At 32.7% G+C, this 27,928-nt stretch overlaps 1 protein-coding gene across 3 annotated transcripts in view; it reads left to right on the top strand.

Moving 5' to 3' along the window:
* The window catches only part of LOC106636373 (GTP-binding protein 2), a 249,705-nt gene that overhangs the window by 117,176 nt on the left and 104,601 nt on the right, over positions 1-27,928 (top strand). For all 3 annotated transcript variants that reach the window (XM_089593772.1, XM_089593771.1, XM_089593773.1), the window contains exon 3: positions 22,145-22,447. In XM_089593772.1, coding sequence (XP_089449898.1) covers positions 22,145-22,447 — 303 coding nt within the window. The remainder of the gene's footprint in view (positions 1-22,144; positions 22,448-27,928) is intronic.

Here is a 27,928-nt window from a genome sequence, read left to right as displayed (position 1 = left end):
GGAAATATTCAGGAGAATTCAATAAAGTAATAATCAATAAACAATTGCTGTATATGGTGCAGGAATTAATTGATTATTCAACAGATAAATTTTGAAACTTGATAATAATTATTTTTTAAGTATTGTATATAATCGGCAACCTGAGCAATTTCTGTCTTTCACACAGGGCAACGAACCCGCCCTCCGACATATAAACACAATCATTTTTTGTGTGTTGGTTCCTAATTTTAGAGTTTCCTCGGTACAGATAATATTCTCAGCCGATTGTTACCACCACAAATTAACCGGGGTTATACTCAAGGAAAGGAAAGTCGTAGTACTCGTTGAAGTATAATGTCATTTTTTATCCTCCTGGATTATTATTATTGATGATTGCAAATAACTAACTGAATGATAAATAAATTAATTTAAAAAAAAAATTAAATTGTTTAACGTACATAATCCAGGGATTCGGTCAACATTCACAGTATTTTCATCCGGATTTTGAATTAATTCATTACAGGGCAAAGAATAATTGTGTATGGATTCAAGATCACGATCATCACATGTGATAACACTTTCATTCGCATCAATGACAATCTCTCCCTTACTTAGACCATACTTTTCATTAGATATTTGAATAAAGATAGGAGAATCCTCTATAGAAGACTTCCATGTATCAAATTTGTTAGTAAATCTTTCACGATAGCCGCACTCTAACTTATCAAACAACTGATCTAACATAGGCTCATCGATTACTTTAAAAATCTCCTCATTTATTCCAGCATCTGCAATATCGTTGTACATTTGCATACTGTTTACATATACGAAAAACGTGCTATGTGCGATCCATGCAAGAGGAATTCGATAAGTACATTTTATCTTAAGGATTAAAACTTATTTTTTATGTTTATTATCACTTACTGTAAATCAATTTATTTAATTTGATAATAAATTCAATGAATAAATAATTTATTTAATAAAATAATTTTTTTAGTTGAATGTTTTTTTTGAATGCTCAGAAATCAGTGTACTATAGCACAACTGCTCCTCTATGTATAAATACATTTTTCTTTATTTATGATTTATTTGTTACTATTACAATAAATATATAATCCTTCACACAATTTTTCTATGATTTTGAAAATTTTTATAAATTATAAATAAGTTTTTTACTGTATAAACATCTCTAACGTTGGACTCACATCTGTCACATACTCTACACACTTATTCCTATAGTCCATGTTGAATACCGAAGTTGCAATGCATCAACATTGACAAAATATGAAAAAATTGTATAAAGAATTATATATTTATTGTAATGGTAACAAATAAATCACAAATAAAGAAAAATGTACTAATACATAGAAGAGCAGTTGTGCTATAGTACACTGATTTCTGAGTTTTCGAAAAAAACATTCAACTAAAAAAATTCTTTTAGTAAACGAATTATTTATTTATTTAATTTATTGTCAAATAAAATAAATTGATTTTCAGTAAGTGATAATGAACATAAAAAATAAGTTTTAATCCTTAAGATAAGATATACTAATCGAATTCCTCTTGCATAGATCGCACTTAGCACAGTTGATAAGGTCTGTGACTAGTGTGTAAGAGGACGGGGGTTCAAATCCGTTTAAATACAAATTTTTTTTTTTTTTTTTTATAATTGAGTAAAACAAAAGAAAATAAAATTCATAATATTTAAAATATGTGGTGTACGCCAGCGCCCGTTCGATTGTGCTAGCGCGCCCTCGGATGTGCCAGCGCTCGCTCGATTGTGCTAGCGCGACCTCGGATTCCTCGGATGCGCCAGCGCTCGCTCGGATATGCCAGTGGTGCTAGCGCTCTCTCAGTTGTACTAGCGCGCCCTCAGATACGCTAGAGTACAATCGGGCAGGCTTGTGTACGCTAGTATTTCTCGGATGCGTTAGCGTACGCTCGCATATTTAAGTGTTCCTTAGATGTGCTCGTGTACGCTAGTATTTCTGGGAAGTACTCGTATAAGCTAGTATTCCTTGGATTTACTCGTATAAGTTCGTATTTCTGAGACGTGCTCGTATAAAATATAGTATTCCTCGGATGCGCTCGTGTGAGCTAGTATTCCTTATATGTGTTCGCATGCACTTGCATATGCTGGTATTCCTCAGCTGTGTTCAAGTAATCTTGCATACGCTAGTATTCCTTGGACACGCTCGTGTACACTAGTATTCCTCGGACGTGTTTGCCTACGCTTGCATACCCTCATAACCGTTTGTGTGCACTAGTAGTATTCATCGGACGCATTCGCGGGGATGTAAGAGACACCCAATAGTTGTCTGGCTGGTGCCAGAGCACGTAAGGTCTTACGGTGGAAGACACTGTCACTAGGTTCTGCCTAACACTCGCATCCTTTTGCGAGGGGCAAACAAGGTTGCACTCGAGCACAGTAAGTCACAGCATGTGTGATAAGTGCATAAATACCAAATATAGCTAGGTGGGGCTGGAATCACTGGTCATAGATCAAGACGATAAGACGTGATAGGTAGTCTCGGTACGCATAGCCTACAGTACACAGGGGCACGTTAGATGGCACCAGAACACACCTGATGTAGCGTTCAAAGCCAATAAAAAACTATTCAATTCAATATGCATAATTATAAGATTAAACTTCTAGGAAGTTACGGTGGCGTAGTCATAGGTATAATTTCGTCAGACTATACTATGCTAACTAGGAATTGGGTCGCTTATAAGTGCGTACGCAAGTTAAGTAAGGCATCGCTCAAGACTTTCATGTTATATGCGTGCCATATTCGGGGTTTACACGAGCTACGTTGGCATGCCCTGCTTGGTTGAATGTGTGTAGTCCAAGGGGTGATCCATATCGTATGTGCTGTATTCCATGACGAGCTAGTAAAAATCCTAAATTGTCTAGAAAGTTTAACAATGTGCGTTGTCTACTCAACAGTGGTTCGCCGAGCAAAGCTAAGTTATACCGATGCAACGGCTTTCACGATAAAATCTGATGCTAGTCAAGGATAGTTGAGGCTGCAAATAATCACTGATCCTAGAAATGCTCAGCTAACCTAGAGTCCTAGGGATTTTCTTGAAACACGAAATCATGCTAGATGGGGGAGGGTCATTCAGCGTTCAAGGGTACCAGTATTCTCGGCTGCCAAAAACTTTTCTTACTGTGAACGCAGCCTTTGTGCTACAGACGGATTTGTTGTTGGTGTACCTGGTCTATTTTTAGCTACTGAAAATGGTGCAATGTTATAAGTCTTTGTTCCACCATACATAATTTATCATTTTTAATATTCAAAATCTGACAACGAATACGCAATTAGCGACCCAAAAAACCCCGTACATCAATTTTTATGCTTGACTTGTTTTGTTCAACGACTTAAGTAATTTATTTTAAAAAGTGGTTGTTTACCCTTAATGAAGTTGTTTCAAGAAAAATACAAATATTGCTTAACTGCACATGTTGTGTAACATGCAAAAACATTGTTTTGGTTAATTTTTAACGAATTTTAGAGTTTTTAGAAAAAAAGCTTACTTAAAAACAATAGTTTAAATCACTAAAATATAGGAAGTGCAACCCTGACTGTAAATTTTTTTTTGAATTATAAGTGCTTCTTTGTGGGAACAGCTTTCATATTTTTTTTTTGAAAAATATTACAGAAAATGTGTTTGAAGGGTAAATCACACCCCCTAGGAACCGTTCTCCGCCGATAAAAATACACGTATCATTTATTTTTAGATTCTTTGCCACTATGCAAAGTTTTATCGAAATCGGTGTGTGACTCTTGTGACTTCGGTGTGTGTGAACTTGGGTAGGTTTACTTGTCAGATGGTGCTGGGAACAAAAAAAAATTAGGAGAAACAGTACAAAATAGCAGGTACCGTAATTTTATTTAATTTTTTTACTCTATTAGCTGTACTTATTCATTTTTTTATGTGAAATATGAATGAAAGATTTGTACTTGATCAAAAATAACGTTCATGATGTTACTTAATTGGTACATTTCACCAAACATTTTATTTAAAAAAATCATTTGCTAGCATAAATTTAGATACTCTAGTTTATTTCGAAGGGAATATAAACTTGATCGAATAATTAATGAAAAAAAACAAAAAAGAACTGATCATTTTGCGAAAAAAAAATAATAAAATGTAGGTACATCGTTTGAAAAAGATTTCACAGTCGTTGAGAACTGTATTTCAACAAATGAAACAACAAAAACTATAATCTGGAAAAGTGAGTGATGTGCAACATGCAAGTAGTGAAGATTGTACTAGAGATGTTTTTACTAACTAACAAACATGTAAAGATGAGATTTTTAATGTTAAATTTGTTTTTTTTTTTCTTTTTTTTAAGTAAGATATTTCTGTAGCTGACTTAATTAAGCTATTAGTTATTTATCAATTTTTTATAAATCATAACAATAGTTACTACTAAAACCAATGAAATAAAATATTATCTTTTTCTTTTAATAATTTTTTTATTTTAAAATTTCTTTACGCGTAAGATTGAAGTTGCTATATTGAGATTAACGTATGTTAACAGAATGATGTTTGTTCACAAAGTTTAGGAAAAATTATAATTGGTGAATGACACTATATTTCACTTATTTTATTTAAAGTGTTTTACTCTAATGTCTAATCCTGCCTATCATAGGCTAATAAACCTGATGGTACCAAGTATACCCGAAGCAACATATGTATTGGTTTTTTTTTCTTGTTTGTATAAATGGAAAGTGGAAAATTTCAATTTCATATTATTTCATGAATACTGTGAATGCAAAAGAAAAAGCCGATCTAGTTCGTTGAAATAACTCAGGCAAAAAATTTATACACTGAACCAGTGTTAGAAAGTTTTTTTTACGTCCTATTACAAATGAAAATTTATATTATGTATGACGGGTGCTAGATGCTGAAATTGATTAGTAACTTCTTCACTGCTCAAAATATGACTAATTTTGATGGTAATATTGTTTGTTGGTTCTTCATGGAATTTTGAGCACATTTTCAAAAGAATAATGCTTCTTACAGCGAACAAAATAAAACAGCCACATTTAGAATATAAAATGAATGTTAAATCAACTCACAAAACATTAAGTCAAAGCTTTAGTGTTACTTTATGGTACATTTCTCAAAAGATGATCTATGTTTGGTTGAGTGAAGTCAAGTAGAAGGTACAGCGAAATTTTGTGCAACAATAAATACGGCATTCGGTATTCTGAATTCTTGTTTTTTTTTTTTTGTTTTTTTTTGAAAGTAACGAATCAAAAGATGAAATTTTTCAGTCTAATACAAATATTATTAAGATCACAATTAAAAATATTACAGATTATATTACTAATCTGCAATCTCTAATAGATCTCAAATCATTAAATCGTTATAGAAAACTGGATTTATTGGACTTATTTTCTCATTACAAATCGTTCTACATATTTACAGAGATAATTTCGAAAAGTAGAAAGGATTTTTGTTGACATACAAATTGGCTCAAGACCATCTAGATATATTTTTTGGCGCAGTAAGAAGTAAAAGTGAATGTAGTGATAACCCTACTTGTTATCAGTTGGTGAACATTTTAAAAAAACTGTTAGTTCTAAAAGATGTTAAAGGATTGGAACATAGTAATTAAATTACCCTGAATAATACCAAAATTTTGCATATCTCATAAGCAGATGATGCCTGTACTGCTAAACAAAATGATGAGTTGACTAATGAAATTAAAACTTCTGATTCTGCAATTAACTTGTTAAGTACGGACATGACTCATAAGAGAATACATTTTTTAAACCATCTATGGTTTTTACGGCAATGAACTAAACAGAAAGTACATTTATAATGTTGTTAAATATTTAACAAGTTTTATAATAAGACCTATATCGAAAATTATATGATTCGATCAGTGTTTATTTTTACTTACTAGTGAAACTAATCATTCTAAACTATTTCATAGAAAAAATTGTGGACATTTGATTACTCCATATAAGGACGTACATTAGATACATAAAATTTTAGGACAAAATATCCAAACATTTTATAAGCCTAAAGTTACAGGGGACGTGCAGTGAAAAAATCGATGGTTAAAAAGGCCTGGTCAAAAAGAGGAAAAAATGATAAGATTAAGTATTTAGACTTAAGAACGAAATAAAATGAGATGTGTAGGATTAAATAGCAGAATTATAAGAACAACGAAGCAGACACTTTGGTTAGAATCAGATTTGAAAGTGATATGTGAAAATTTTTAAACAGATAGAATAAGAATAAAGTGAACGAAAGAGGCGACATTAGTCTAAGTAGTTGAAATCAGCATTATAGAAATTTACTTGATGGAGTAGATATCAAAATAAAAGGGGTGAAAAGTTCATTAGCAACCGAGAGTGGTAGTGAAGAAGAGCCTACGGATAGAAAGATTAACATAGTTATCAATAAACTAAAAAAGAAAACAGCAGCAGGAGTGGACGAGATCTCGAGGGAAACATGGATCTATTCAGGGGGTACATTTTGAAAACAGTTAAGATTATAAATAAAAAGTGGAAGGGTGAGGAAATACCCGAAGACTAAAAGACTGTGGCTGTTGTCTCTTTGTTTGAAAAAGGAAATGAAGATGACCCAAAAAATTATAGGGGGTATCGTTGTTACCAATGGCATATAAAATTAATACAGAGATAATTAAAGGGAGGCTAGAGTCAGAGTTGAATGAGAAGGAATTATTACCAGAGGGACAAGTGGGATTCCGTTAAGGTAGATCTACAATCGACAATATTTTTATGTTGAATTATTTGGTACAAAAAAAAAAGTAATCGCAAGAAATTATATACACTGTTCATAGATTTTAAGGCAGCTTTTAGTTAATATTTTGTAGACACGAATATGTTATGAGAGGTTATGTAAAAGCAAGGAGTAAGCAAGTGTCTAATAAAGAGAATAAAAAAATTTATGTAGAAACAAAAGTGAGGGTAGGGGGTAAAGACAGGCTTACAAAGGAGTTCTGGGTCACCAATAGTTTGAGATAGGGTTGTCTGTTGAGTTGGGTGCTATTCTGCCTGTACATAGCAGGTCTAGAAGAGTAGATCAAAAAGAAAAATTTAGGAGGAATTTGGGTACACAAGACTACATGATATGATCACTGGCGTATGCTGACGATATAGTTTTATGCGCACTAAATAGAGAAACTGTGGTGGACATGGTTAATGTACTGAACATTTTTACCGTTCAGAGAGGATTAACTGTAAGCAGTGAAAAGTTTAAAATGTTGGTAATTAATAGCAAAGAAAAGGTAGGGAAAGTAAAATGAAGATCGAGAAATAAGGAAATTGAAAGGGTGAAAAATTTAAATGTCTAGGTTTTGTGTTTAATAAGACAAGAGACAGTAAAAATCACATTATGAATTAAAAAAAAAAAAGTACACTAGCTGCAAAACAGATGTGGAATTTAAGAGTAAGACTACGCAAAAATGATTTTAAAATATGGTGTTTTCTATATAATTATTTAGTTGAAAATATAATGTCGCATGGAGCAAAAGTATTCGGGTGGGAGGCAAGTAAAGAATTAGAAGCGGTTCAGTACGATTATTCTAAGTGGGTTCTGAAACTTGATTTCTGTACACTGAGGTATTTGATTATAGAGGAAACAGGAATAAAAAAATTATGGATAGATCTAAGTAAAAGAGCATTACGTTATAAACAGAAAGTTATTATCCAGGGGGAAGATAGGCTCATCAAGTTATGTTGTAAAGAAATGTATGAAAACTGTAATAACGTATTGAACAAAGAAAGGAAAAAGTTCTCTAACTATTTAGGTTTTAGCAGAAGTATCATGGATGTATAGAGAAATCAAAGAATGAATGTGATCGGAAAGATATGCGAAAGAGCGATGGGCATTGAGCAGAAAATAGGCGAATCGAAAATCAAAGATTCTAAGTATGAAGAAAAGTATAAATATATAATGTTTTTAATAGAGGTGGAGTATCGAAAGATACACATAAAAGGAGGTAGTATAAGTCATATTGCAAGAGCAGAATGTGAGAATTTGGAAGTGTCAAATAAGCACTGGTCAAAAAGAGACTAAAGACTAAGTATTTTTTGTAATTTCAACTAGATGTTGAAAGATTGCGAGGTTTTTTGAGATTATAAAATTAATGAAAAATGTCGAGCTTTTCATAAGTGGTTTTTATTTTCTAAGTGGATGTAATTCTGAAAAAGCGGCGAAGGTTGATTGTAATATAGACAAATTAAAGTTGTTAAAGTAGTAAACTTGATGTATTTTATAGCTCGTAAATTAAACTTGTATGTATTATGGTATTGTGAAGCACGGTAAGCTATCACATATATGTAAGTCCGTATCTAGGCTAATAAACTCAAACTATTAAAATAAATAATAATAAGAAAATCTATTTAATAATATTTAATAAAATTTTGAAGGAATTGTATCAAGTTTGTTATAATAGCATTCTTAATGATATTCTTGCAATTGAGCATTCGTCAAATGCTTATAAACATCATGTTAGTATTATTTCAATTTTGAAAAAGTATTCAATAGTTAAGTTTAAACATATCGAATTACAAAAAAATAATTAAAAATTTTTAGACGATTATATCGTAATTTAGTTCATCAATACAACGAAAAAAAAATTTGCTTATGTATTTATTTAATGTTTAAATTAATTATGACACAATTTAACTACTTTTAATAAAATAATAAATAATTTATCACCAATAATAATTATTATTAGTTGATTGCAGTTGAAAAAAAATAAAATATTCAAAATAAGTGTTTAAAGATAAAAATTTTTAATAAAGACGTTTTATGATTGATTGAAAAATGAAAACTAAAATTAGGTAAAAAGAATGGTTAAAAAAAATTTCCACTGTCGACGGTCTCCTTCCTTCAGCTAACAATTTTTTATTTAAGTCAATAAATTCGTATTAATAACAGTTTTTTTGCAGTTAGGAGAGTCGCAGAGTCGAGCACACGTGCGCAGAGGCATGGCTGTGGTAAATCCTCAAGTCTATGTGCGCGTGTCTGTGAGTGTGCTCGACACGATCGGGCAGAGCCTCTCAGGCCATGGGTCGTGCGCGCGCGCTTGGTGAGCGGTACTGACGTGACTCGGGCATGAGAGGTGTGGCTTGTTGATTGGTGGCGGGTATGTTGCTCGTGACAGAGCCTCTACTCGTGAAGGAGTGGAACGGTCTGAAACACGAGGACCAAGCCGGTACGATTTGCCGGTCAAACTATTATGCCAATAAGGGTAAAGGGATGATAAAATAAACAAAAGAGGGCGCTGGTGTATAAACAGCCAATCAGCAATCTTTGATCGACGGTAGGCGATCGATCAAGGATTGTTGGTAGGGATTTTTCCGAAGTATCGTGCAAGGAAAAGTAGCTGGAAACCAGCAGTTCGATTTTTCGCTATCTTCTGTTACGTTATCTATTCGTGGAAAAACAAGACGAGAGATTCGGAGCAGTAGCAAAAGTTACGGTGTGGCTTGCAATTTGTCGGAGTTTTCCTATAAGGGTTTTGTGACTGAAAAGGAAGCTTGAGGATCTTGGCTGGCTGGGTGCGATCGGGTGGCTGCAGGAGTTGACTATAGAACTGAAGCTGGAGCCGACATTCAGGACCAGAAGTCCCTTGGTAGCGAAGGTCAGTAGTAAGCCCGTGAGTACGTTCTATCTGTTGATGTGAAATAGCGGTGGTGGGTTCAGGGTACACGTTAGAGTGAATACGACGCGTTTTCGTGTACCTCACTCCAAGGTAGTGGCTTCCTGGGGCCGGGTATTAGTGGCTATACGCAACGCATGGTTAGAGGAAACTCGGGTCGCGAGGTGCACTTCGTGCCCTCCTCGAGCAGGTAGTGACTCCGGGTCGCGAGTAGTGGCTTCGGGGAAAATTAGTAGTGTCTCGTTGGCGAGAATTTAGTGGCTCGCCAAGTGTTAGCTGCTTGATCAGCGAGTAAGTTTTTCTAATAATTGCTGCGGGGCTCTTTGTGTTGCGGCGTCAGGGTACGACGGTCGCATCAAAGAGGCTGAAGTTGCACAGTTGTACCCGTAGCATTGTACTCGGGTTAGTGGTGTGCGTGTGCTAAACTGGCCGGGTACAACGTTACATGTTGTATAATAATTGTCAGAAGAAAGCAACGAATGAAGCTGTACTTGTTAGGTTACGTTTTCGTATAAAAAACATTTGGATCTGCCGCTCCTAATGACGGTCAGTAACTGGTCACTCATAGTTCCTGCTGCCACTGTTAACAAACATATTCGCTATACGCCTATGTCAGGCAGTGCCGTTAAGTGAGAGAAATTGTCCCTCACTAAGATCGCCTGAATGCACCGAGCCTTATAGAAGATTTTCTTAATGAATTAAGAAAAAGGTTATGAAGAGTGAATTGACCAAATAAATCAGTGATTCGAGTGTATATTATGTAAGTGTACAGTAATAAATTTTTTTTGGTATTACCATGTGTACTACAACATTGAAAAAAATAAAAACATGAATTGTGACTGTGATAACACAGCATATATGAGTGCATATGCATGCTTACACTTGAGTAAAGCTTAAAGAACGCAAGTAATCCACGGAAACGTAATATAAATGTGTTAAAGGTAACTAAAACTGTCATTAGTATATTTAGATTTATTGAACACTGTATTGTCAGAAATTGTTAAATGTAAGCAGTACTTGTGTTTCTTAAGCTCCACAAAAGGGCAAGCATGCATATGCACTTATGTATGTTATGTTGTCACAGTCGCAATCCATGTTTTTATTTTTTCCAATCTTGTAGTACACATGACAACACCAAACAAAATCTATTACTGTACACTTACATTAATATACAGTCGAATCACTGATTTATTTGGTCAATTCACTCTTCATAACCTTTTTCTTAATTCATTAAAAAAATTTTCTATAAGGCTCCGTGCATTCTGGCGATCTCAACGAGGGACAATTTCTCTCACTCAACGGCGTCATCTGACATAGGCGCATAGCGAATAACCTGGCAAGTACTGCAAATTTTCAAGTGGTGTGTACGTGATTTCATTCCACTCATCCAGTTTACTCAGTACCATGTAAAGCACATTCACAAATAGAATAATACAGATATTCATATGATGTTTTGGTACCCCAATCGGCATGTTTATTTAGTGTTTCCAGTAACTACCTAGTAAATCAGGGACCATGTGAAGTTACTTAAAGAATAAGTAAGCCAGACCGGTTCCCGTACATTTTCTGAAATAAATTTTCCGGAATGACCTTTGTTCAAAATGGAAAAAATCCTGAAATTTTTTTTCTGGAATGACTTTTTTCCAGAATAAACATTTTTTTGTTAAAACTGAGTATAGATCAGGGTAATGTTTATTGGCAACAAGCTGGAAGCGATTGTGCCAGTCTTCGCTTAGATTTTTGGTTTTGTGGGCGTTAGCAGAAGCTGCTTCATGTCTTCATACATTCCAAATAGCTGATACATACTGTGATGGTACAGCTCCTTGTCTTCCAACAGCACGCTTCCCGAAGACGTACACCTCTTTAAAATAATTAAAAGGGGGTTTGAGCTACTCTTCAGCTCCATCAATCAACAGACCGAACGTACGCACCACATCTTCGTAGTTACGTTTACGTAGGTACGTAATTACGCCTTCTGGGTATTTTAAGTGGTTATAGCCCTTGCGTGACACTTTTTGGCACGGTATTGGATACATTCTCAATGTATTTGCCCTTTTTCAACCGTACTGCAAGTTTATAAATTCCCGTCAATCTTATCTCAATTTTATATTTCAAATTTTTGCTTGCAGCAAGCTGTCATACTTATAAAAAAAAATAAAAATAAAACTCGGCTGTCATCAATTGTGAACTTCGGCTGCAACAGGCTTCTTAAGACATTCCTCCCCCATCTGACAGTTGTCTTTGTAACGAGAAGCGATTTTGAGTGCTACGTAGAAAGCACGTGTATTTCATTTTGAGGTTAATTTTCATCGTGTTGCAACGTGTCAATGACTTGAGTGTTAATATTTTGTGATAGTGATTTTCCGTAGATGCAAAGTGTGTTTTAATGTTCAGTATGCACGTGTAAGCAATAACTACATCAATAGTTTAATAATCTGTTTGTTCTTTAAATTTAGTTGAAATGGTTTCAAGTCCTTCGAAATCAAAATCGAAATAGTGAAAGGAATTGACGAAAAAACAATTGACTAAATCTCCTCATAATATAAAACAAAGTTTTAATCCTCTTAAAGTACATAAGTATGCCACATAACAAACGAGTCCATATTTTGCCACCCCAAACAAGAATTTTAGTGTTCCTCAAATTAATCCAAGCATAAGAGAAGACACGAGTCCATTTTTTGATTCCAAAACATCAATTCAAAACAAATCAAATTCTGACTCTTGGTATGAAGTGTTGAGGCTACATCAAAGATATACAGGAACATTTCAAGAAAACGAAAATCGGCATCAAAATCAACAGCAAAGTCAGCAATAAAATCAACAGAAACAAAGAGCAGTAATATGTAACAACAATATTCCACCATTATGTAATTTAACAGAAAGAGTAAGGGAATTTAGAGAACAATGTATATTTCAAGTAAAATCACAGAAATCTTGTGATAATGAGGATAAAACAAGAAGCAAATATTTCACAGGAAAACTAAGTATATATCCTTTTTTAGATGAATTAAAGGAAACGCATACAGACATACTGATATCACAATTACGTAAGCCTACATTACAATTGTCAAATTTACGAAAACGATATTCTGTTGAGAAATGTAACCAGTAAGTTCTAATTTTGTGCATAAACTTTTAAAGTATTTTTCAACAATGTACTTTTTACTTTTTTTAGTAAAATTACGAATGCTCAATATTGTCAAAGATATAGAAAAAAACTTAAATTACAAAAACCAATGTCTCAACTTGACGCTGCATTATCTTCACAGAATTATCATCTTCAAAGGTATTACACGTTTTTATATTTCTTACTTAAAGTTAACAACAAATAAATATTTTGTATTTGCTACGAATTCAAAATTAATTTTTTAACACAATAATATTTCAATTTGTATTAATTTTCATTTTTAAATTTGCATTATACTATTAGTTTTCAATTAATATTTTTTTTTATTTTATTTTTTTTTTTCGAAAAAAAAAAACAAATAATCAAGAGCCAAGACAAAATATATGCACAAATTTACACACCAATGCCTCGATACATGATGATCCATGTTCGATATAGGATTCGGTCTGTATACCAATAGAATTTAATAATACCCTGTATAAGTATAGTGTTACATGTGCTTAACCAGATCTTATTTTGAATCATAACAGAAATATTCCATCTGAGCCAGCTGGAAATTGTTTGTTCTATTGTTTTTCAAAACTTTTGAATCTTACAATTACACTTTTACAACTGAGACGACTACTACAACAATCACTTTTTTTGTGTTTATGTTCAAATCCTAAAACTGCAAATGAGATACTCTCTAGTGGCCACAAGTACGGAGACATGGACTGCCTATATATATATATTTGCAAGATTATTATGATACAAATATATGCATACATTATCACTATACTGATGTAAATATTAATTTAGAAAGACAAATCTTCGCTCATTTTAAAGTGAACGATTCTCCGAAATTTTTCCATTTGCTTTCAACAAACTTGCATTTCACACCATTAATTCCAGTTTCAAAGATTATTTTACAAAACAGAATTGATATTGAAAACATTTGTGAGCTTTCAGATAATGTTTCAGAAAATGACGTTGACTCGGAAATAGATAATAATGAAGTTGTGGCGAAATATACGAACTATGATCAACACGCACAAGCACATTTTAATTTTTTTAGAAATTTTCTAAATAATACTTTTGGTCATTCTTGCGCAAATTGCGATAGACTTTGGTAGAAAAAAGATTTGAAATCGTCATCTGTAGCACATGAAAATATTGTAAAAACAATTTTACCGGTGAATAATTACTTTTTTCCATTTATACTCTTAAAAACAATTTTATATTAAATAATTATATGTATTTTAATAGAATTTTGTTAGCGGCATTACTGTAGTGGCAATTTGTTCTATGTGTAAAAAATCTTTGGACAGACAAAAAATTTCATTATCGTTTATACAACGGATTTTCATATCCAGTCATTCCATCACATTTACCAGAGTTAAATCTTATTGAACAGCGACTTATTTCTCTCAGAACTTCTTTTAAGCAAATAAGAAGACTCAGACATGTTCACGACCAATTCGGTATTTATGGACAAATTATGAATGTTCCAGTTGATGTTAAAACAACAGTCACTAAACTTCCAAGAAATATTCAAGATGACCATTCTTTTTATGTACACATTAGGAAAAAGTTAATACATAAATAGAGTTACGTTTATAATTTTGTTAAAAAAAAAAAAAAATATTAAAGACTGGTTAATATTTTTATTGCAGACACCACTATATTTACTTTATAATATTTCCATTGAAGTGGAAACCTTGAATAATTATTTAGATGAAGTTGAGATTGATAATGATGAAGTTAGTGAACATGTTCGAAGGGAAGATAATCTGACAGCTCAACAACAAACTCTAATGTGGAATAAAGATAAAATGTTACACATTTCACGTGGCAAAAATAATGTGCCCATTAGTATTTTGTTCAATAAACACGCTTAAAAGCTTTCATTTCCAACCATTTATGGTGGACAGTTTAGAAATTACAAGAAAGGAGTTAATGTTACTTCATTTATGCAAGCTACCAGTGAACTTTGACGTACTGATCGTCGGGGTGCAGATCCACAACATCTTTTATATTTGGCTGTTAAAATTATGAGACAGCGAGTTTAAGATACTGTTACTGTAGCTTTCAAACATATTGGTCATGATACTAATATTACAAAAGAGCAAATTCAATCAGAAAATTATATAAACAGTTGTATTGACGGTAACCTCGCTTTTTTTCGATGTATAACTAATTCTGCTTGGTATTGGGCTGATCAAAAAAAAAAAAATTCTTTGTGCGATTATTAAACAATCAGGTGCACCAGCAGCTTTCATAGCTATGAGTGCAAATGAAGCTGGATGGAACAATTTATTAAAATTATGGTATAAGTTAAAACATAATGAAACAGAAGTTTCTGATGAATTTTTTGCAAAGCTACATTATGTCAGAAAAGCCAAACTAATCAATGACGATGCTATTACTTAAGCAATTTATTTTACTAAATTAGTAAATTGTTTAATGAACATTTTGCAAAATAAAACAAACAGTCCGTTTGCAAAATACTGGGTGTTAAACTATTTTAAAAGAATAGAATTTCAACATCAAAGTAGTCCTCATGCTCATATTCTTTTGTGGTTAGATAATGCACTTGCAAATTTATTAAAAAATGACACTGATGTAATCAATATGATTGATAAATTACTTTTAGTAGCAGCATTTGAAGCATCTGAAAATATTGAAGTTCAAACGCATAAGCTCACTTTCACTTGTTACAAAAAAATGGATTTAAATAAAAAATAAAATTGTAGATTTGGAGCATCTTTCATGCCATCAAAAAAAACTGTGACATTGATACCAATGAAAGATACCGATTTGAATTTTTCTGAAGAAAATTTTAATAATTATAAGAACATTATAACATTATCCGTGCTGGCATCACTCGACCAAAGTTGTTTTATCGTCGAACGCCGTCGGAAAAATGTCACAATACATTCAATCCATTTGTTTTGCATCATTTGAAATCTAATATGGATTTTCAAATTATTCAAAATGAGTATTTTTGTGCCGCTTACGTTGTCGAGTACGTTAACAAACACAATCGAGGTATGAATAATTTACAACAACAAATTATTGAAATTATGGATGAAAATACTGAGTTTGATATTGTTGAAATTACAAAAAAAAAATGAGTGTTAACGTTCTTAATTTTGTTGAAATGTCAGCACAGGAAGCTGCTTGGTACTTATTGCGCGAACCAATGACTAAATCATCTTTAGCAGTCGTTCATACACCTACTATTCACCCTACAGAACGTATGAGAATAAGAAAAACTATGAAAGAACTTAATGAAATAAATGACGATTGTGTTTATATTTGGAAAGAAAGTGTGTTTAATAAATACGAAAAAAGACCTGACAGTCTCGGAGACGTTACGTTGGCACAGTTTGTTGCTAAATATTATTTGAATATTAAAGGAGAATATATTGAAAGGCAAAAGCCTAGAGTTATTAGGTACCATAACTACGATATGTCTAACTTTAATGATTATATGCACGAGAGATGGTACTGTTACACATTTCTTTTAAAATCGAAGAGAATGATGTTTTAGCTGAAAATAAGTTCATTCAAATATATAAAGACATTGGCGATCTAATTTTAGAGTGCAGAAAAGAGTTTGAATCTAACTTGGATATACAGAAAACTCTTGGAATTTGCAAGCAGTTGCATAGAGAAAATGATGAAAACGCTGTTGAAGACGAAGATTTAAAAAATCTAGCTAGCATAATTTTTGAACTCGACCTGTATGAAAGATTGCTTTGCAATCCTAAAGGTGTTGTTAACACTGATTTGCAAAGTGCATCCTTAAATAAACTTGGTGTCACCAAAAAAAAAAAGGGAAAATTTAATGGATACTGATCAGTTTTTCGATTTAATGAGATATGCAAACAAAGAGTGGATGGTACAACCATTCACACTGCTCTCAAAATTTCTCTTTCAAATCTATTACCGTTGTCATAGAACTTTTACAATTATACAGATGTCTTTTTAAATACGTTAAAGTATTAATCATTGATGAAATAAGCATGGTTGGTGCAGAACTCTTGGTTAAGATTGATACACGTCCAAAACAAATGACTGAAAATCATAAAGATGATTTTGGAAACATTAACGTTATTTTTATTCTTGATTTACGTCAACTCCTACCAGTTAGATCAACGCCTATTTACAAATCATTCAAAAATTGTATGGTTGGGCCTTGTCTAGGGCGAAAATTTAAATTTTACCATCTTACTCAAGTAATGAGGCAAGCTTATGCTAGCTTGATTTTTTAAATCTTCGTCTTCAACAGCGTTTTCATCATTTTCTCTATGCAACTGCTTGCAAATTCCAAGAGTTTTCTGTATATCCAAGTTAGATTCAAACTCTTTTCTGCACTCTAAAATTAGATCGCCAATGTCTTTATATATTTGAATGAACTTATTTTCAGCTAAAACATCATTCTCTTCGATTTTAAAAGAAATGTGTAACAGTACCATCTCTCGTGCATATAATCATTAAAGTTAGACATATCGTAGTTATGGTACCTAATAACTCTAGGCTTTTGCCTTTCAATATATTCTCCTTTAATATTCAAATAATATTTAGCAACAAACTGTGCCAACGTAACGTCTCCGAGACTGTCAGGTCTTTTTTCGTATTTATTAAACACACTTTCTTTCCAAATATAAACACAATCGTCATTTATTTCATTAAGTTCTTTCATAGTTTTTCTTATTCTCATACGTTCTGTAGGGTGAATAGTAGGTGTATGAACGACTGCTAAAGATGATTTAGTCATTGGTTCGCGCAATAAGTACCAAGCAGCTTCCTGTGCTGACATTTCAACAAAATTAAGAACGTTAACACTCATTTTTTTTTTGTAATTTCAACAATATCAAACTCAGTATTTTCATCCATAATTTCAATAATTTGTTGTTGTAAATTATTCATACCTCGATTGTGTTTGTTAACGTACTCGACAACGTAAGCGGCACAAAAATACTCATTTTGAATAATTTGAAAATCCATATTAGATTTCAAATGATGCAAAACAAATGGATTGAATGTATTGTGACATTTTTCCGACGGCGTTCGACGATAAAACAACTTTGGTCGAGTGATGCCAGCACGGATAATGTTATAATGTTCTTATAATTATTAAAATTTTCTTTAGAAAAATTCGAATCGGTATCTTTCATAAGTATCAATGTCACAGTTTTGTTTTGATGGCATGAAAGATGCTCCAAATCTACAATTTCATTTTTTATTTGGATCCATTTTTTTGTAACAAGTGAAAGAGTGCTTATGCGTTTGAACTTACCTAAATAAGTTTTAATTTCTCCTAAATTTTTTATCTGAAACCTTTTTAACAACAAGCCTTTAATATAATTAACTTTAGTTTTATTGTTACTACAAATTAATAAGTCATCAACAAACAAAATTAAATAAATAGTTTTATTTATTTAGTTTTATTTATCAGTTAATACATATAGACAACATTCATTTTTACTTTTTACAAATCCTAACTCTTCAATATATGTATCAAAACATTCATACCATAGGCTTGGACTTTTTCTTAAACCATTCAAAGCCTTGTTAAATTTAAAAATTTTTTTGGTATTTTCTTCAGAATCTCTAGGTTGTTTAACATACATCGCAGATTTTACGTTACCGTTCAAAAAGCCGTTTTTACATCTATCTGGTTAATAATTAATTTGTTTTGACAACAATATGCCAATAAAATTTTTAAAGTCTGCACATTAGCAATTAGTGAATATATATCTTCAACAATTTTATTCTGTTAAAATCCCCTTAAAACTAATCTTGCTTTGTGTAACTGTGTTTATGTATTATGTTGTAATCGGTTTTTCAACTAATCTCCAAGTATTGTTTTTAATTAAACAAGACATTTATCGGTCCATTGCAATTTCCCAACTTTTAAAATCATACGAATTCATTGTATCATCAAAACTTACTGGACTTTCTGCATTTAAGTAGTTAACATATACAATACCATTATGAACAAAATTTTCATCTTCATATTTCGCAGATTTTTTTACATTTCTTTTTGAACGTCTCAACTCAATATTTTTATTGTTATTTTTATTCTGTCCATTTTCAGACTCTTGTTCATTTTTATCTTCATCATTTTGAATTTTATTTTCAAATCCATTTGCATGTTCAATTTTATTGTCGTTTATTTTAAATGCAACCATCTTAATATCTTCCTCAACTACGTCAACATGTCTAGCTACTATCACTCTACCATTTAATAAAACTCTTTATCCTACTTTTTCATAACCTAATAAAATTCGCATTTCAGCTTTATTATCCCATTTAGACTTAGATTGTCTCTTTTGTTTTGGTATTTTTAAAAAAATCTTACTTTCGTACAAACGTAAATTTTCAACACAAGGTTTCTCACCAATCATTATTTCATGAAGAGCTTTATTTTTTTCTACTAAATTTGAAATTATCCTATTTTTCAAATGTGCAACTGTTTTAACTATTTCGGGCCAATACATTTTCGGTACATTATTAGTATCTGCTAGTAGACATCGTGAAACATTCATAATATCCCTGTGATATTTTTCTGCCGTCCCCGTTAACTCATAAACATACGGTAGGCATGGTTCAGAGCAACCGCTGTCTAATAGCCATTCAATACTATCATCGCAAATATTATTGACCTGAACCTTCAAATTTCCTTTCAAATCTTTTGTTACCTCAGTACAAAAACTATTTTGCTGAATATAACCTGCATTTTCATTGCGCTGATCCTGGCCTTGATGCCACTGTTGCTGCTGCCAACTGCTGCCCTGACGATAATTGCCATATCCTCTTCTAACTCCTCGATCGCCGCCACCACGGTGCTGCCAATTCTGTTGCTGCTGACGGGTACCTCCTTGCTGCTGCACGCCGCTCTGTAGTTGTTGCTGTTGGCGCCCACCTCTTCGCTGCTGTGTACTGCCACGAGGTTTCCTCGAATTTTCACCTTGCCTCATTTTTGTACTCGTACACTGAGCCTGAAAGTGTCCCATCTTGCCGCACTTGTAACATGCTTTGTCTTTTTTCCTTTCTATCTTAAAACACACTTGTTTCTTTGTTACTTCTTTCTTCTCTCTCTTTAATTTCGGTCATCTTGATTTTGCTTTTGACAAATTCTACTGTCTGATCTGATTCTTTCAAAATGTCAATCAGATCACGAATGTAACTTAATGAACTTGGCAAAGTTTTTAACATATAACTTAATTTTTCTTTTTCACTGATCGTTGCACCTGCACTTTTCAAATCATTCATTAGTTTTGCAAACTTCGTAAAGAACACAGTTGATTCTTTAAAATTTTTTAATCTTAATCTTTCCAGTTTGTTCCTCACTCATATTTGCAGTGCAGTAGATTCGTTAGATACATCTAATCGAACTTATTCATTATGCTCGCGGCCATTTCTTTGTCCTTGATAAATTCAAATTGATTATTTAAGATTGCACAATATATATAATTCAGTGCTTTCAAGTCATTTCTAACCATTCTTCTTCTTCTTCTTTGTCCGTTCTCTGTTTCTCTCTCGTTAAAACCTCGTTACTTTTTTTTAACTTCAAAAATATTGAAATTATTTTCTTCCAAATACTGAAATCTTTACCATCAAAACTAGTACTCTTATATCTTCCGCCATCTTGGCTTCTTTTTCTCTTCAAGATTCTTTTATTTCTTCAAAAACAAACCTTTTTAACATCAATATATCAGTGATCACTCTTTTACACAATTTTCTCAAACTTTTTTTCGTTTAGTAAACACCTTTTTTAAACTTGCCAATTTCATCCATGCACATGTCTTCTTTGAAGTTCACGGCCTTCGAAGAGATCCATGAAAGTAAAAATAAAAATCAAACGATACTGCACCCACGAACTTGGCTACCATGTTGATAAAATATATGTATGACGACGTAGCAAACACAATGAAGAAAATGGATTCACTAATATATAAGTTTATTTATCACAACAAATAAAGATGAATAATGATTCTTACAGTTACTCATGACACTAAGAGAGACATGACGCGAGCTTGCGTACGCGACAACGGCCATAATCAGTCTGTCTAACACTTCCTAATTATACATACTCTTGCTCTTATTGTGTCTCGTACGAGTCGTATCTACGCCGTACAGCAGATGTCGCTAACTACAACTAATATGAATTTACTTGTCCTGGCCCTTCTGCTTCATCATACATACGTCTATGGTATGGAAATTCATATCATACGCTGAAATTCCATCCTGCGACACCGGTGTCTGTGGATAAGATTGTTGGTACAGTCACACTGGTGAGTTCCTTTAACGATCTAGGACGAAAATTGTTCAAATCCATTCCTTTTATCTTTTTTTTCCCAACCTTACTGTGTATACTGGGCCAATGCAGCTATTAGACGAATGCATCAAAGAGCTCTACAAAAAGAGTTTTATTCTGGAAAATATTAACTACTTTCGTATGTCATTTTTCTGCCTAACCCCCAACGGCTCACTGATCTTTAGTTCTGCATTACTTATCTTTTGTTTGAATTTATAAATCACCCTATGTTTTAGGTAATTAATTTTAGATAATAAAAAATTTTATGGATATTTATAAATAATATTTCTTTTTACCATAGTTAGATAATTACTAATACATTATAAAGCAAACTACTGCGAACGCACCTCTTTCGGCTATGAGCTAATTAATAATTTTTTCGCAAAAGTGTGCGGAAAATATTTTTCCGCCCTCGGGTGGTTTTGGGAGGCTGGTACTTCCTCGGGCAAAGAAGCATTTTTCCGATACTCGTTCGAAAAGTCTCCTTTACGAACCTCGTTACGGACCTCGCCTTCGGCTCGGGCCGCAAACCTCTCGGTTCGCAAACAAAGACTTTTCAAACTCGTAGGAAAACTAATATTTTGCAATAAGTGTGCGAAAATAGGTGTTTTCCGCACTGATATTAGCCTCCCAAAATCACCCGAGGGCGGAAAAAACTTGTACGCAACTCGTGCGGGACGATTTCCCGCACTCGTGTGATAGACTCATGCTCGTGGCCGGTGACGGTAACTCGTGTCGTGCGATCACACTCGTGCTACGTACTCGTGTGCTCAACTGGCACTTGTTCCCGTCAACTCCGGCCACTCGTGCGGGAAATCATATTTTCCGCACTTGTTACGTAAATAACTATTAAATGGTTTGGTAATATATTTTTGTTTATGCAATTACATTTTATAAACTTGAGATTAATGCGAGATCTTCCGTAAGCAGTGAATTGTTACATTTCACAATAGAAATGAAAGTATTTGTTTAGAATTGATTTATTTCTTGAGATGGCAGAGTAACCCTGATAGAATGTAAACATTTAAAGTATTAGCTTCTATTACTAAAATTTTGTTAATTTGTTTTTTAGGAGTAGAAGACAATGGAAGATTAGCTGGATTATCGAAAGATGAAATGAACGCTTCATTAAAAACATTAGAAGACATGGCAACTCGCTTGGGTGCAACCATTGATATTCTTAAAGAACGATTTGCTTACCATAAGTGCAATAATAAAAAAACAAAAACAAAAACAAAAAACAGGATTGAAGATAAAAAAGTAGCTGAAGTTTTAATACGTAAATTAAGAAGAGATGACAAAGACGAGAAATGTGTTACTGATTTAAGGCTAGCAGTTATGGGTAGTCAAGATGCTGGAAAATCTACTTTATTAGGTAAATTATCATTATAATAACAGATTTAAATATAGTATATAGCATGATTATTAAATTAACACCCAACAATTTTTAATGTGGCTATTTGGTCCAAATACACGGAGAGAAAATTGGTACGTCTACAGCGCCAGCTATAGTGTAGTAGTCTAACTACGATTTGGTGCACAGTATATCCTAGTTTTGTTTTCCAAGAAGTAGAGTGTACATGCAGCAATATATATGAAAAGCGGATCTCTTCCAATATGTACACATGCTTGAAGAACATATGCTTAAATTTACGTACAAGTAGAGCTTTGCCCCTCTGTGTGCTAACCCCCCACTATTCTAACTTAACATAAGAGTCTTGTAGTTATATATATATAACCTTGAAACGTTTTGTAATACAACATACTTTATTCCATCTTACTAGTAACTACAAATTTTTAATACAATGCAACATTCTTTGTTTACTATTAATACAGATAACTTAACTACAACCATTTTTTTCAAAAATTAAAATTGACCACACAAAATTTACTTTTATCAAATTTTTTATTTGAAAATTATTTTCTAAGTTTAACCTTAAAAAACATTGTTTGGATTCTTAAACTATAAAAAAGTGACATTAAACTATCCAATAATGTTTTACGTTAGTTATATGCTACATTTCGAACTCCTTATAAGTTTTTGCATGTTTACTAAGATATTATATTTACACAATTCTATTATTTTTAATTTTGATACATCATACAAGGTATCCACCTTACTTTTAATACTGATTAACATAACTACTGCTCCGATTTATTAATTGAATTTATAAGGTGAAAGACTACGTATAATATTTAAAATTTGTAGTGCGATATAATTGTAAGTATTAAGATCGATTAAATCAACATTCATATAGCTTACTCTATGTTCACTATGATTAGTTTTAATTTTTTCTTTGACTAAAAGGCAAAATTTTATCGTTTAAAAAATTTGTATATTCATTACATATTTTCAAAATTTATTTATTTAAATTTATATGTGTTTTATTATTAAATATTTTGAAACATACATCATCTGTTAATTATTTCTTTGACGACGTATGATTTAACAATTTTTTATTTTATTTTGAATAGTCATTTTAAAAATGTATCTAAATTTTAAGTAATGTTTTTGGACGTTTTTATTTTAAATAATAACCATAAAATTAAAATTTCCTTATTTCCGACATTATTCTAATTCTAGTATCTTTTTTAAATGGCAGAATAACTCTTACAAAAATTATCTCCTAAATAGGTTTGCTTGTTTCCAAATGATATTTTATTGTTGCATAGATCTTGTAAAATAATGTAACCTGTTTCTAAAGATTGTTTTCAAATCATAATGGCTTCATCTCAAATAATTGAATCAATTTTTTGCAATATTTAAATCCAAAATATAGTTAAATCCGAAAATTTTTAGTATTGTATAACTCAAATAAAAATTTTAGTTTCTGATAACTTCTTATTTCTTTACAAAATTAGAGAGAGGAAATACAACTTTTGTTAGGTTAAAACCAAATCATAATTTAAAGTTTTATACGAAACTGTTTGACCTTTACCACTTCAACCATCAATTAAAATAATTTTTGTTTATTCTCACCAGTTTGTCATTTTAAATACGATATCATTTTATAATTATTTTAAAAAATCTTTTTTTAAATGATTATAAATGGTTTTATTTCCTTACTATTATTGATAGGTGAAGGTAAAGTAAAACTTTTTTATGCCTTGTTTGCCGACTCAAAGACCATGCTTAAACAAGTGCATACTATTCTTTATTACTTAAAAATTCTTGTGATAACACTTGAAATATTTCTAAAAGTGAAAGATAGGGGTTCTTACCTCAATTACTTTGCACTGCAATTTTCTATTGTGCTGAATTATTCATTTTCGATATTTTTCTATGTAAATTGAAGTATTTTTATTTTATCTTTATCTGTAGCATCTTGTACAAGAATCACAATGAATGTTTATCTGGTTTATTACTTTTTTTTTTTTAATAATTTTTTTAGTGTTTATATCACTTGCTTATATTAATGACTACAAAGTTGTATAGGTTATATTTGTTGAAAGTTATTTAGTAAAAAAATTGAAAATATGATTTTAGATCAAACGTTACTAATGTCAAAACGTATTAAAACGACTGAGCACACGAATTTTCCTGTCTGTTTTTCTTATTTTATATGATCGACGAGAGCCCAGCAAATGTACTTGAACTTGTACTTGAGTAGGTTACATACGGAATCACATTTTTGTCGAATATTATTTACTCTATTAATTCAACAAAAAAATATTAGGATCGCTTTCTTATTTTGAGAGGGCTATGAAATAAAAAATTTTTAGGAAGTTGTTAACCGCTGGAAAAGAGTAAGTGACTAAATTTTGACTTACTATCTGATCTTTTATACGTATATTTTTTTCTTTATTATAAAGTTATTTTGCATCCACCGCCGTGTACAAGCATCAACAATTTGTAGAAGTGGTGTCTGAATATTCCAGAAGTTGGCTGATTAAAGCCGAATAGTCTTTTGTACGTACTAGATTTATTTTACCACTGCCGCCACCGCTGCTGCTGTCGTGTACAAAAATTTTGAAATCAACGACATTATTACACACATTAGATTTCTTCACAAGTTTATCATCCAGCTAAAATCCAATATTACTGGCTCAGAAATTGACTATCACACTCACCACATCTACGATAACTTTTTTAAAAACAAACAAAACATTGTTTACAAAAGATCAAATTCTACACTATATAAAAAAACTGAAAAAAGTTCTACCCCCCCCCCCAGAACACTAAATCGAACAATAATAATGCGATACGCAAACTAACGAGTTCAAACATTCCTAATAAAGTCGTAGCACTTGTGTCTCTTGGACTGAAATCTTACTAATATATAAAGCAAAGTTGCTAAAACCGTTGTAATCGCTAATTGCGAAAACTACTGAACGGAACTTTTCTTGAAAAAGTTTATAACAATAGCGATAAATAAGCTCAAAGTTTTGCTAAAATAAGCTAACTTTCGCTTTAGTTCAGTAGGATTCGCTAGGTCGCGTCGAGGTTTTATTGAAGTCGCCTGCAACCAAAAATAGTAAAGAGTGATTATAAGAAGCCCCATCGAGTAGACAATCATCGCAGTCGATCATCAGCACTACACCAAGAACAGAGGAGTCCGTCTTGCAACTGGGCATCCTGACTATCGATGACACTCTTCTTTCATGGGCAAGCGAAATAAATTAGTTTTTACCCCGGATCCTCAAAATAAACGAGTGCCACGGAAAAACAGGCGTTCGGAACGTCAACGTCTCTGGTGAAATACTAGGAAACGTTTCTTGCCAGAGCACAACCTGCTCCAGCACTTCAGAGCACTTGGTGGCCGTTCAGCCATCCGACCTGGTGCCGTCAGAGAATTTTCTACTTCAAATTCAAGCCAGGGAAGACAGCCCTAAAGAGTACGGGAAGCCCGGCCTCCTTAGTGGTCCCAACGGCATATCTACGGAGAAGGTATTCTCCAGGCCCAGTTTCCTGACTACCGATAAATGGTTGGTTATCCGGGGAACGACCTGAAGACGAGATATTCTTTGGTCAGTGGCGTACTTCCCTTCTTGTACAGTATCCGTACACAGAGACTCGAAGGATAAGCGCCAAGCTACCTGAAGCTGGTTCTTCATCATCAAGAATAATAATAAGGAATAGCTACAAATTTCACCACCGCCTCTTTTCAGGTCTTTTAAGGGATACCTAAGTTTAAATTACCTTGCCAACTAATACATTTTTATGATAATTTCCGGAGACGATTCGTCAACTCAAAGACTATGTAAAGCCGGCCACTATTAAACCAAGTCAGTCATTCACTGGCAGACGTCACGAGCAGAGTTGTTCGTAGAAAGGCTGGGAACTGCAGTGACCGACAACCCTATATTACCCTCTCAACTATAAGCATTCAACCAGGAATCACCGATCCTCTGATCACAGATCCAAGGTCTGCGCTAGGAGAACCTAACAGCTATGAAGAAAAAATAATAAACGTAAGCCAACGGGACAGTTACCAACGGGCAAGTATCACGAACCAAACTTTCCACCTTAGATCGCCAAAACAACTGAGTCTGAAAAAAAAGGTGCCTTAGACACCGTCTTCGATGTTATACCAGGAGACGTTGGAAAAGAGCTCTACAACTAGCTCCAAAGCTTCAAACCCTTAGGTATCCCAGACAGTCACGTTTGCTGGAAACTTCAGTCAAGAAAGACTTCATCGCACGTCGAACTACCTTGCCAACAAATATATTCCAACCTAATAAAGTTGAAAAAATAGCCTTTAAGGCTCACAAGAGTCTCAACTATGCTAAAAGTCACAAGAAGTCGAATTAGTAGGAAAACTTCAAATGCATCTTATGAATACAATCTTAGGCGTCAAGAAAATGACGAAAGAGTTTATTAAGTGAGAAATCGGCTTTTTACTGTAACCCTCATAGTCATCTCGTGAATCTTTCAGATTTTTAAATAGGTAGAATATGTATTTTTATTTTTACAGCTTATTATTTAGCCAAATAAACTGTATGGATTTTGAACCAATATATTTTTAATAAGAAGATTTTTGTTGTGAGAAGTGTCAGAACTAGATGTATAATTTTCCACAGAAAACGTTTCACATTACATGTCAATACACTACGGTGTTCCATTTAGTAAGTCTCAGGCGAAGCCGAGACGGGGGGCCGCTAGTTAAATATATCTTCAAGATTTCATGAACGTCATTTATTTTATGTGTTGTAAAAAACCTCGAAGTTAGTCTCTCATATCTCGATACCAACGAACGAGAAAAAAACAGTAATCTGTGAAAAAGTCTCACAACATCTTCTTGATGTAGTAAAACACACACCAATAAGTTCTAGTAAAAACCGCGAATACGCAGAAAAACTAAAAATTATAAAAAATTTTTTACGTAAAACTTCAGATATTTTTTTCACTTCTGCTGACAAGAGTAATGTAACAGTATGCCTCAATAAAAGTGTATATTCTGCGAAAATTGCCTAATTATTGTCTGACATAGTGACTTACAAAATTATTTCCAAAAATTCCTTAGTTTTCCTACAAAAGTAAACCTTGTCCGTTTTAAATAAGTTAAATAATGAGGGTTTCCTTCCCACAACTTATCATTTCAATGCTCTGTCCCTCACTGATACTACTCCAGCGAAGTATTATGGTCTGCCGAAAATTCACAAGGTCAATGACCCTTTGCGTCCAATCGTATCTCCTGTCAATAGTCCCACATATTTTTTGCAAAAACTATTTACAACGAACTCAAAAATTTTGTAAATGTACCAAAATCACAAATTAACAATAGTTTTGAACTAAAAAATAAAATAAAATGTGTACAATCTCACCCTAATCACATATTAATTTCTTTAAACGTTAACTCCCTGTTCACCAATATTCCTTTGGACTTAGTATTAAGGACCATCGACCGGGGCGCAT

This window comes from Copidosoma floridanum, unplaced genomic scaffold (genome assembly GCF_036245765.1).
Source record: "Copidosoma floridanum isolate Cflo_tuat_1 unplaced genomic scaffold, Cflo_Japanese_pri ptg000020l, whole genome shotgun sequence".
Lineage (NCBI taxonomy): Eukaryota > Metazoa > Arthropoda > Insecta > Hymenoptera > Encyrtidae > Copidosoma > Copidosoma floridanum.
This window is presented reverse-complemented; position numbering and strand designations above follow the sequence as displayed.